The sequence below is a fragment of the Acinonyx jubatus genome, chromosome B4, assembly GCF_027475565.1.
Source record: "Acinonyx jubatus isolate Ajub_Pintada_27869175 chromosome B4, VMU_Ajub_asm_v1.0, whole genome shotgun sequence".
In the NCBI taxonomy this organism is placed as follows: Eukaryota; Metazoa; Chordata; class Mammalia; order Carnivora; family Felidae; genus Acinonyx; species Acinonyx jubatus.
The window spans coordinates 70,735,565-70,748,615 of NC_069387.1; the positions used below are offsets into that span (position 1 = coordinate 70,735,565).

Here is a 13,051-nt window from a genome sequence, read left to right on the forward strand (position 1 = left end):
AGCCCGACACGGGGCTCGAACTCACAAACTGTGAGATCATGACCTGAGCCGAAGTCAGTCGCTTAACCAACTGAGCCAACCAGGTGCCCCTACCCCTCTTTTGTTTCTGATTGTTCATTAATATTATAGCACCAATGGCAGAGAACAAAGGAGACATGTAATCATGCAAGACAAGAAAGAGATAATTATAGCAGTAAAGTTCTTAAGAAAGTAGAAAGAGATGGAGTCCAGTGCCCACGTAAAGACTTGTCCTAAAATAGGGAAAGGGACACTTTCATTGAAGCAGAAGGCTACAGAGGTGGGTAGACTGGGTGGTGGAAAAATAATGTTATTTTCTGATTTTTTTCTCAGTGAGATAAGAAGCAAAATCATCCACTGAGAGTGAGGAGCAGAAGCGAGGAGGTGGAAATTTGAGAAGCAAGAAGAGGAGGTGAAATAGTAATCCCTGAGAGAGAAAATAAATCAATAAGGAAATGGGAACTGTGGTCGACTGAATTGCAAAGACTGCACTGAGGCCCACTTGAGACAAACAGTCATAAACTTTAAAAGAGATCAATCAGAATAGTTAGGTGTTTTCCTCCAGCAATCAAACTACAAGCTTGAGAAACATTTATTGATTGTTTATTATGTGCCAAGCACTGATGTAAGCATTTTACTCCTATTAATACCTTTGAATTGGGGCGCCTCAGTGGCTCAGTTGGTTAAGCATCAGACTCTTGGTTTTGGCTCAATCATGATCTCACGGTTTCATGGGTTCAAGCCCTACATCTGACTCCTCCTCGCTGACGGTGCAGAGCCTGCTTCGGATTCTGTGTCTCTTTCTCTCTCTGCCCCTCCCCCACTCACACTGTCTCTGTCTTCTCAAAACAAATAAATAAACTTAAAAAAAATTTTTTTTAATACCTTTGAGTCAACAACAACCCCATGAGACAGGTGCAGATGAGGAAACAGGCACAAAGCTGTTAGGAAACTTATCCAAGATCACAGAGCTAGTAAATTCTGAACCCAGGATTCAAAAGAGTATAGGTCCAGAAGCCACACCATTAACCACTAAACTATACTACCCCTTTGCAAATCGTTGGGATTAACCAATATTGGATTTCTGTCATTGAGTAAGACAGAGGGTAGGCAAGGAGGATGTTTGCAAGTAATTGAACAATGGAATCTAATCTGAACAAGTAGGAAGTAAAGATAGGAACTAGAAAGTGGTGGACATTAAAAATGGTGTCATTAGGGGCACCTGGCTGGCTCTGTCGGTAGAGCATATGACTCTTGATCTCAAGGTTGTGAGTTTGAGCCCCATGTTGGGAGTAGAGCTTCCTTTAAAAATAATAAAAATGGTGTCATGAATGGATTGGAAGACTCAGTGTGATTGAAGAATTGCCATGGAGGTAGTGAGCTGAAAAGAAGGGAGTGGTGGCTGGTGAGGGGGTGTCAGGAACTGAGATTTTAAGGATTGTATAGTTACTCCTAAGTACAAAATCTAAGGTTTGACCATAAGAATTGGAAGTTAAAGTGGGAAGGAAGGATGAGGGAAAATTTAAAGAAAAAAGGTCAAGGAACTAAAAACCAGGGAGTGGTTGGATTTTCTACATGAACCAGGGGTGGTTACAGGAAAAAGAATGTGAGTCAGGTGTCACGGTCTTCACCAAATGAGAAAGATTGGCTAGGAGAGCGGGAGATTCCTACAGGATGGAAGGACACATACAGTCAGACAGCCTTGCTCCAAACAGGGGTTACGAACTCGTCCCAGTTGGCCCAGAACTCTCCCAGTTTTAGTATTGAAAATCCTACATCCTGGCCCTCCTTGAGCTGGGGATTCTGAGGAGGAAGGATGGGATATTTCCTGGAAGAAGCATAAAAATATATTACCTGCTCCATCTCCAGGCCCTGTGTGATGTGGATATTATGCATTTTAAATTATAAAACTGTCATGTGGTGGTGACTACTACTATATTCAGCTCCTTGTCTCAGAATGTGAGATGTGAGCTTTGCTCACATTATCTGATTTATTTAAGACAAAGGTTTCCAACATTTTCCTCCCATTTTGTCTCACTTGTTCCCTTAAGGATAGCGATCATGTTTCAGATTTCATTAAACCTAATATGCTCTAAAAGCTATAGCTAATTCTCTATGATCAATAAGTGTTGTTAAGTGCCTGAATGGGCTCAGTGGAAAATATCGCTCAATCAAGAAAGTCATATTCCACAAATGGGCTGGAGCACTCAGGGAAGGATTAGTATTGCAGTACCACCCGACTTTCATGTGTCTGCAGTGAGAAATATCTCTGCCAGAGAAGCATCTGAAACCCCCCCCCCCCACCACTCCACTATTTCAAAGACTTCTGGACTAACATGCAAAGAATCATAATATTTCACAGAGAGAAGAAACTTTGAAGATACTTTAGAAGTTATTAAAGTCACGGCAGCCATCTTCTTTGACAGAACCCTTGTGTGAATTCTCCACTCAGACTGTGCACTAAATGTAGTTTCTGTGTATTTCCAGTTTCACGTGACAGCAAATGCTTTATGATATTTTCCAGTTTGTTTTAGGACTGCACATTTATGGCATATCAAGTGATTTCAAAATAGCACATGAATAGGAAAAGGCTGAAAGAATACACCAAAGGCTAACTGAAAGATAATCCAAAGGCTGCAATGAGACCACCAGGCTGGTGTGAGCAGTGTTCCAGGTCTTTCCTACCTTTTAACCATATATATTCTTCTCCTAGCTCTCATCACTAAATTTCTCGAAAGCAAAATCTATATTTATTCAACTCTACTTCACTCCTTGGCTTGCAATCTGACTCTGGCCTCTGCTCCCTTAGAAGGTCACCAATGACTACATTGGTAGTCATTTCTGAGAAAATCCCAGTTTCCTATATTTGTATTATTTTGAGCAAATACAGAATGAGTTGTGTAAATATGAGCTGATGGTTACATATTTGTTAGTCTCACACAAGTTTACAAATCAGAAAAGAATCCTTGGATAGACCACATATCCTAATTTTGGGTTTAAACTTCCACCTCTCCCATTCACGACCCATCTCTCCTTGAAATTTCAGCAGCATTTAAATCATTTGCTGTCTCTTTTTCCTGAAATTATTTTACCCCTGTCCTATTTTTAAAAATATTTCTTCTCTTATTTACCTATTATTTTCTTTCTTTCCTTTTACCTCCAAAATTAGTTCATTATATTCTATATAATTCTTGAACTTGTAGCAACATTTTTACGTTCCTTTTAAATTCTTTAGAATTCTTTTAAAATTCTCTTTCCCTGAATTTTTTTTTTTTCCTGAATGTTCCTTCTTTGGTTTTCCTAATGGCTTCTTTCCTTCCTCTGGTCTCCAAAGACAGGTAATCCCCCAAGAACCAACACTTGGACCTCTCCCTGCTTTCTACAGAGTTGATCTTAATTTAGCCACACTGGCTACTCCTGTGATTTCAACTGCTGTCTCTAAACAGAATGAAGCCCAAACCTAACATTTTAAGAATTCTTTCCTGCAGTTCCAGCCCATTGCTGAAAATCTCCACCAGGATCTCCCACAGTTCCTCATATTCCATCCACTCATCTTCCTAACCCAAACCAGTTCTTCTGATTTCTCTAACTCTGTTAAAGCAGCCATCAACCTCATGGTCACCCAAACTTAAAATCTCCATTTCTAATCCATCCTAGTCAATCAAAAAGTGTAACTTACTCTATCTCCACCCCAGGTCTAACAATCATTATTTCTTATTCACCTCTACAATTATAAGAGCTTCTTAATTGCCTCTCTGCCTTGGTTTTTACATCTTCCAGTCCATCTAGAGTATTATTTTCAAATTGATCTTCTGAAACCCAGTGTTATAGCCTTCTTTATTCAGAAACCTTTAACAGACTCCAACTGCATGGCTAAACAAAGTCAAACCCCCTAACTCAGAACCCAAGGCCCTTGCAGGCTGTGTGTAATTTCTCTGATACTTGTCTTACAACAGAATCACAGCTATTAGATTCTAAAATCAGAGACAAGAAAATCATGAATAATCGAAATTACCCTGGAAAAGTCCTTCGACAGGCACTCCACTGGAGACCACGAGTTAGTTCAGCGCAGCCAGTTTTTCCTCCAGCATTGGAACAGATTCCTGTTTCTTTGGTTGGGCACCAGATGAAGTAGTTGGCTTGCTTTTAGGGTCCATTTTACATGAAAAATGCATATATGCATGTCTTTAAAAATTAGAATCACATTCAACTCAGTGATATGCTCACATCTGAGAGGCACCCAGAACAGAGACAACCTGAGGGAACCACAGATTCACATGCTTCCCGTCATGCTCATTCGAGGCAATCACTGAAAGGAATGATGGGCAGTATTGCCAGCACTATTTAAAGTGTAATTTTTCTCTCTCTTTTATGGTAGTTTGTTTTGTTAAGATGATGGAATTTCACTGTTACGTCTTTTTAAAAAGTTATTTAGATTCTTGCCTTTACTTCTCCCCTGAACTTTGAAGACAGGAATCATGTCATACTCCTATTTGCATCTTTACAGCGCTTACCACTGTACTGAGTCATTCTGTAAATATTTTCTCAGCAAATCAAATTTGCTTTGATTTGTTTATAATAGTTAAATGAATAACAGGGTAGTTTTTAACAGGATATCCCTAGTGAAAATGTCATTGCCTATTTTATTAAGAATTTATATCTTTTGCCATGAAGACTTAGTGACAGTCTTTTCTATTGCAATTACTTAAAAGCGGCAGCTTTATTTTTTTCTAAATAAATTAGCCTATGCTATACACACTAATAAAACAATATCAGCAAAATCCAGTGGAGGCAGTAAAATAGACATATGCTTGTTATCTATATCTGATAACCAAAATACACATGTCAAAGTATATGTAAATATATACTCATATTTGTATTCCAAAATAATAAGAATAACCTGTTGTTATTTTAAATTAATAACAAGGAAATAAGTACTATGTCATCATGATTATATTAAAATCATGAAAAAAATTGATAACATCCCGGCATTAGCCTATGCAAAGTTTGCCAATGTTATTTAAATATGCTCTCTAAATATAACTAAAAACTTCCCAGAAAATCATAATCATACTACCCCATGTAACCTAAGATTATTACTACAGCTATTTAAATATTTACCTTGGGGAAGTATAAGATATCCAGAGCTGCTTCTGGGAACCAATTTAAATAAGTCACCCTGTGCATTTGGGGGGACATACAAAAATAAATTTTGGACTCGCTGTCACATCTTCTAGATACCTGTATTTGATTCTTCCTGAAATTTAGTGATAGAATCTACCCTGTAGCCTCCGAGAGTGCACACTTGGCAGGTTTGAGAAGTCATCTTGAGTTGGGGCAGAGCTAGTGAACATGTCCCAGAAGCACTAAAGGGAAGCTAAGAGGGTGACTCTAGGTGTGTCACACGTCCTTGCTTCCCTGGGCAACATCTGCAGGGCTTTGAGAGTGTTCCTGGGAACATTGATGCCCGAGGGAGTGTTGGAGCCTCCTAGTGACCACTAGAGGGCTCAGGGGGATCGTTACTGCAGGCTGCCCTCTAGGGGCAGTGGAAGGAAACGGCCCGGCTGTGTGATGAAGTTTACATTCTAAACACCAACCAGCACCGGACCCAGAGGCTAAAAGAGACCCCCAATGAATGTGGGGGTGGGCCCCAAGTATTTGGAGCTAGATAAAGACGCTTTGGGGTCACTGATGCCCGGCGTGCTTCGTAGAGAAGGACCTTCCTCCCTAGACATTTATGGTTTTTCACACATGTCCAAAGATGTTGCCCCTCAAGGAGAAAAGTTGTAGGTCAGAATTAGGAAAGAATAGAATATATACAGGCTTTGGGACCAGACAACTATGGATTCACATACCAGCTCCATTTTTTACTAGCTTGATATGGTAAGTGAGTAATATATTTAGTCTCTCTAAACCTCAGTTTTCTTACCTGGAAAATGTAACATGTTTAGCATACACAGTGCTTCAAAACTAGGACAAGGTCAGTAAAGGGAAGGTGTCCTTGTTTTTTTGTTATTTTTTCCTTAACCTAATACAGTTGGAATCTCTGAGACTCTGGGTGGTATCATTCAGGTCTGTCCCCAGCTACCTTTAATAAAATCTGGCAACTCTGTCAACATCTACCAAGACTCCAGACTAATAAGAACCAGACCTGGTAAAATATGAGATGTCCCAGGAAAGGCTACTGCTCCTAAAACTGCTGTCTTTTGTACTTTCGATATAGATTTTTAATTGTTCTCATGAACATCAGATGGTAGCCTGTCTATTTAACCTCCCATCTGGTATGGCTGATATGTCTAAATGGAACTTTCATCTGCATGTCTGGTAGTTTTTTGTTCCCAAGGGGCCAGAATCAGGAAATGTAGTGGGAGGGGCCAACCTACCTAACTAACCTCTGCCAGGCTCCTTGCCTCCTATCGATCCATGTACCTAGGCTCCACCTGTTAAACATCCCAATATCAGGCACAGATAGTTCCCTGTTTAATGATTCTAATCCCACCTCATCTTGCCACCCCAAAGTCTGCCCCGATCCATCTGTTTTTGCATTAGCCCCTTGGACACTTACTTCAGCCTGGATTTAAACTGTTCCACCCTTTGCTTAGATTTTAAGCTTAGGCCTCTTTAGAATCAATTTTCCCCAGCCCTCATCCCACAAATATCCCACCTGTCTCAGATTATTCCTTCTCCCTAACAGCTCTCAAAAGACAAGATAGTTAAGGCTGAATTATTTTTATAAGAGGACATGAGGGCTAGAGTTACTGCCTGAAGACACTGAACCAGCACTAAGAATCTTCATAGAGAATATGGCCATAGAAATAGGATCAATTGATTCCATTAGTTACTGTTAGTTAATATTCCCTATTAAGGAAAAATCCAGAAACGCCACAGAAATGACTATTCATCCTCTAGTGAAGAGTGTAGTTAATGCACAATAACTACATATTAGTTATTAACTATGGTGGCTTTTATCTAATCTCTTTATGGCAGAGCATGTGCTTGGAATTTTGCATGTGGGTTTTTCCTTTCTTCTTTTTTTTTTTTTTATTCCTGTAATAATGGTGGGTTTCCACTGATCCATCTGTTTTTCTCCTCTGGGACCGCTAATGACCAGGAGCATATAATTCCAGGATACTAAGATGGGAGGTGAATGGTGCAGGAATTAATTAGTGGCCTAAGAATTGCAAGGGCTAATAAATAATAAATAGTCCACCCAGATATTACACTGGAGTTTAGACCTTGTTGGACCCAAATGTGACATAACAGATGGACACCAACATTCATCTCAAAGTATTGTAGAGTACCTCTCATTTCTGCTATGGTCTCAGTTTAGCTCTCTACCTTTTATGTTCTTATTGATTTTCAAATTAATGAATTCGTTGAGGAGAAAAAATTAATATATTTGGATGTTTGTCAATATTGCTGTGAAAAATGTTCAAATGCTCTACTGGTGCATTCTGTCCTATAAAAACAAGCAGTGTCTCTTTCCATATGTGAAAGAGAGAATTTGCCATGCCAGTCAATTACAAAAACTAATCTTTGAATATTTTGAATTAGACATCAATTCCAGAAAAGGCCACAACAGATTTTCCCCCCATATCTACATTACAAAACTGCAACTCTGAAAAATCTTTTTTTAGGAGTTTACTGTTTCCTAGAGTCCGTGTCATCAAGTTTTGACATAAAGTATTTCAGGCACCCAATTTAAAAAACAAACAGCTATTAAATGTCCAAAATGTCTATAGCTATAGATGTTTTAATAACAGAATAATGTTAATGTGCTTCTCTCTACCTCCTTCTCAAAAAATAGGCAGTTCAAGGTGTGTTTATTCATTCTTACAAATATATTTCCCCACTCTGTCAAAAAGAGAAGCATAATTCAGTTGAAGTGCATCAGAACTGTGTTTCCTTATACCATATTATGTGACAAGCTGTAAATAAAATGGACTCTTTATGAATACGTTATGCATGGGATATGTTCCCAGGGTGGCATATAAAGAGTATTTTAATGACATACATTTTTCTAGGTAACCAAAAGCAAGTTGCTATTCAACAACCCATGGACTGAATATAAAGCAATTTTAAAGTGTCCTAACACGAACTCCGTAGTCCTGGCACCTGAAATATTGATATGTCAACACAATAAGCTTCATCTAGAAAATCATTCCTTTAGGAAATTATATTGACCACATGAACTTTTTAAAAATACTTTAAGTATTTAATGTAGTATGAACAGAATTTCTATTTTAATGTTAAATTTCTTTAAATGGTATCTATCACTGCATACCTTTAGATAAAAATAAGCATATACAATTATTATTTTATTAGGTTGTATGAAAATTGGGAAACAAAACAGAACCCCAATTTTTATAACATATCAGGGAAAATAACAAACCAAAAACCATGCATGATGTGAAAGTACTCACAATATACTTTATCAAAAAGCTGGATATAAACTTTATATTAGGAATAATCTTGATTGCACAAAAAGAAAAATATATATTCTTAGAAAAACCTGGACGAAATCCAGTAAAATGCTAACAGTAGATATCTCTTTGGGGATGCATGTTCTGTCTTTGTGCATTTCTCTTTTTTTTTTCTATTTCCTATAATAAATATTAATTTTATTTTCAGAAATAATAATATTCCTTTATTCAGCAAATCTTTGTTGAGCACCTAATAGACCTAATAGTAGGCTGAGCACCTATACCAGGCACTGCTCTAGGCACTGGGCGTACAGCAAGAAACAAAACTAAGTAAGTCTCTGCCCTCATAGGGAATATATTCTTCAAGCAGTAGGTGAGGGAGTGGAGGAGGGAGCAGACAATTAGCAAATCATTGTGCAAATAAATAGAACATTAGGTGGTGATGGTTGCTATGGAGTGGGGAAAGGCGAGTTAAGGAGCTGGGGAAATATTGTATAGGAAATGGGGAAGTGTAGGGGCACCTGGGTGGTTCAGTCGGTTGAGCCTCCAGCTAGGTCATGATCTCACGGTCTGTGAGTGCGAGCCCTGAGTAGCGCTCTGCACTGACAGCTCAGAACCTGGAGCCTGCTTTGGATTCTGTGTCTCCCTCTCCCTCTGCCCCTCCCCTGCTCAAAAATAAATAAACATTAAAAAAAAAATTTTTTTAAAGGAAATGGGGAAGTGTGATTTGATTGAGGGTGGTCAGGGAAGGCATTACTGAGGAGTCAACAGGTAGAAAGGGTGAGACATGCAGCAAGTAGAAGAGTGAATCTCACAGGTGTCTGGGGGAAGGGTGATCTAGGCAGAAGAAATGGCAAGTGGAGGCCCCTGATCCAGAAGTGTGCTTGGCATGCTTAAGAAAGGGTGAGGCTGGAGCTCTGGGTGAGGTGGAGAGTGGTAGATGATGAGCTCAGAGAGGCAGTTCACAATCAGGGCTAAAGACTTTGTCATAAGGAGACCACTGGAGGGCTTTAAGGAGAGGAGTGCCAGGGCCTGACTTGCGTTTGAAGGGCCACACCCTGGCTGTGTGCATAATAGACTGTGGGAATCCAGGGAGAGGTGAGGGTGGTTTAGAGAAGAACAGCATTGGCAGGATGGTGAGAAGTGTTCAGATACCAGAGTGCACTGTAAGGGGGAAATGAGAGAGGGATTTGGGCTTTGTTTATAATAGTTAAATTGTATTTTGCATGTGTGATAGTTAATTTTGTGTGTCAGCTTGACTGTGTTAAGGGATGCTCAGATAGCCTGTAAACATTGTTTCTGGGTGTTTGGAAGGGTGTGTCCAGAGGAGATTAGCATTTGAATCAGTAGAATTGAGTAAAGTAGACTATTTCACCAATGCCAATGGGCATCATTCAATCCTTTCAGGGCCTGGATAGAACAAAAAGATGGAAAAAAGGTGAATTTGCTCTCTGCAGGACTTGACATCCATCTTCTCCAGTCCTTGGCCATCAGTGCTCCTGGCTCTTGTGCCCCTGGACTATGCTGAATTACACCATTGGCTTTCCTGGTTCTACAGCTTGTACACAGCAGATAATAAGACTTCTCAGCCCCATAATGCATGAGTCAATTCCTATTATAATTCACTTACATCTATCTAGCTAGCTATCTAGCTATCCATTTTTTCTATTGGTTATTTTTCACTGGGGAACCCTAATACAGTACATTTCCTTTTATGAAAGGTCTGATGTTTAATAACTAAATGTCTCCATTTTTGTATGTCTTAGTGGTCTTAGTTTTCACAACTTTCTGCAAAAATATATTGGGTTTTTATTTTAGCAGAGAAAGAATTAATAAAGTTTTACCTTAATTATGCAAAAGAAAACTGCCAGATACAGTTAATTTTTCATACTATCTATATTCTTGCTAGGTCTTGAGGAATTAGCATCATGCATCCAGTGAATACAATAGACACATTTTTCTAAAATAGAATAGAATAATCTTTTAAACATTCCAGTCTTCTAAAATCATTTAAAAAAATTTTTTTTTAATGTTTATTTATTTTTGAGAGAGAGAGAGAACAAGTGAGTGAGGGAGGGACAGAGAGAGAGGGAGACACAGAAACCAAAGCAGGCTTTAGACACTGAGCTGTCAGCACAGAGCCTGATACGGGACTGGAACTCAGGAACTGCAAGATCAGGACCTGAGCTCAAGTCGGATGCTTAACCAACTGAGCCACCCAGATGCCCCAAACATTCCTGTCTTCTAAACTGGGACAATGGACTTACTGCATTTCTAAATAAAGTACCATGCCTGTTTTCAGATGGCTAGTTTGAGAGGATCACCACATGCTGACCCTAAGGAATAGGTTTTAGAGTGACTAAAATCACTAGTTTTTCAAAAGATACTGATTCCAGAAATTATCAAGGGGAAAAAAGCCTTGAGAGTTTTTTTAAATTTTTTTTAATGTTTATTTATTTTTGAGAGAGAGCACAAGTGGGGGAGGGCAGAGAGAGAGGGAGACACAAAATCTGAAGCAGGCTCCAGCCTCTGAGCTGTCAGCACAGAACCCAACACAGGGTTCAAACCCACAAATTGCGAAATCATGACCTGAGCTGAAGTCAGACACTTAACTGACTGAGCCACCCAGGTGCCCCAAAAAGCCTTGAGTTTGAGTTTCTGCTCACCCTTACCAACCTGGTGACCTTGAGGCAGTTACTTAGGCTTTTTGAACCTCAGTTTTCTCTATTGTGAAATATAACTGTGTATACTGGTGTCTAAATGAATTCCTAAAGTCTCCTGAATATCAGAGTCTGTGCTTCTCTTTAACTCCACTTTCTACTCCAGCCAAGTTTTCTCCTTATAGTCTCCCAAATGTGACAGCTCCTGATTACCACGCCTAGGTGACTTCTGCAGCAGAAAATACAAATAGGAGGCAGCTTTTGAAAGTAGATGTTACCTTCATTTCTAGGTCTCCTTGGTGCTGCTAACTTTTGGCCACACCTTCACAGTTAATCCAGTTATTGAATTGTTGTCTTCATTATTAACTACATTTATTCAATTTCTTCTTTGCCAGGTACATTTTATTAGGCACTTTCATAAACTTATGTTATTTAATTTTAACAGACACTTTAGGTGACAAATGTTAATTTACAGAGGTAGGCAGAACAGTGGCCCTCCAAAGATGACCATGTTCTAATTCCTAGGCTCCTTGATTCTGTTATTTTACATACAGATGTGATTAAGGTTACTGACCTTGAGATGGGAAGATCATCCTGGATATTCCAGTGAGCCCAATCCAATTTTCTCTTAAAAGAGAAGAATCTTCCTTGCAGTTGTCAGAAAACCAGAGGCTTTCTAACCTCTAAGAAGGGTGGGATCTGCCTTTGCTGGCTTTGAAGATAGAAAAAGGAATCTACAAGCCAAGAAATGCAGATGACCCCCAGAAGTTGGAAGAGGTAAAGAAATGGTTTCTACCCTGGAACCTCCAGAAGGGAACACAGTCCTGCTGACCTCTTGACGTTAGCCCAGTGAGACTCCTGTCTGACTTCAAATCTCTAGAACAGTAAGGTAACAAATTTGTGTTGTTTTAAGCTACTGCTTTTGTGGTCATTTGTTACAACTGCAATAAGAAATTAATAAACATCCCTTTTCATATTATTTTAAAACTATTCTCCAATAAGTTCTTCTGTTCCAACTTTTGTTTCAGCTTCATCTTCTGGGTCCCATCTCCTTTCACTTTATCATCTGCCTTTGTTGTCCCAGATCTAGCCACCCACCTTTCTTCTAATGGTCTGCCGCACATATTTAAAGCATAGACTATCACCTCTTTTATGTTGATACCAAAGTGCCAAATCTTTTATCTATCCTTCTTTTGGTGGCATATGTGTAAATATTAAGTTTACAGAAAAAAATGTCATCACAGACTTTGGACAAAAAGATAAATACATAGAACCTTAAATATGTGCCCATAATGAGTTGAAATCTGATTGATTTGTAGAAGCCTTAACTAAGACTTAATAGATTAGTTCTACCAGATTTCATGCAATACACTCCCCAAGTTGGGGCTCTGGGCCCAAGATTTGATATGTCTATCTTTTCCACCTGGATCTAGGAGATAAGTCAGGTTGGCATTTCACTATGAGAAACCCATAATGGAAAGACCATTCTAGTCTCAGGCCTAATACCAGATTCCCTCACTCCAGATTCACCTGAAAACCTTGTACTTAGGAAATTATTGGCTTGTAATGAAGCCTTGATTCTCCCAGTACACGAATAAAAGAGATTGGATATTCTATCTGGCCTGGAAAGCATCATCCTGGATTATAATTATACGTATATATGTCTGTCCTTTAAATAGAACTGTGAGCTCCCTAAGTACCTCGTTCAGTGCTGTGTCCTCAGCACCCAACACAAGCCATATCACTGTGAGCAGACTTTCAATAAATCTTGAATAAATAATTAATTAAATAAATAAGGGCAAATGAGGGAGTAAGTCAAGTCAGCTTGCTCTCTTTGTACCTTCCCTAGCAATGCCTTTCTTCTAGGTGTGAGTACTCATTTCCTTTTTCTACCTCCCAACTCCCCGCCCCTCCCCAGCCCCACCATCCTGGACCTTGGTACTGTTATGC

At 39.2% G+C, this 13,051-nt stretch overlaps 1 protein-coding gene across 1 annotated transcript in view; it reads right to left on the reverse strand.

Annotated features, from left to right (window-relative positions):
• The window catches only part of NELL2 (neural EGFL like 2), a 383,690-nt gene extending 378,344 nt beyond the window's left edge, over positions 1-5,346 (reverse strand). The window contains exons 1-2 of the mRNA XM_053226146.1: positions 5,140-5,346; positions 4,034-4,161 (exon numbers count right to left, since the gene is read on the reverse strand). Coding sequence (XP_053082121.1) covers positions 4,034-4,161; positions 5,140-5,217 — 206 coding nt within the window. The 5' untranslated portion in view covers positions 5,218-5,346. The remainder of the gene's footprint in view (positions 1-4,033; positions 4,162-5,139) is intronic.
• Positions 5,347-13,051: the final 7,705 nt, after the last annotated feature.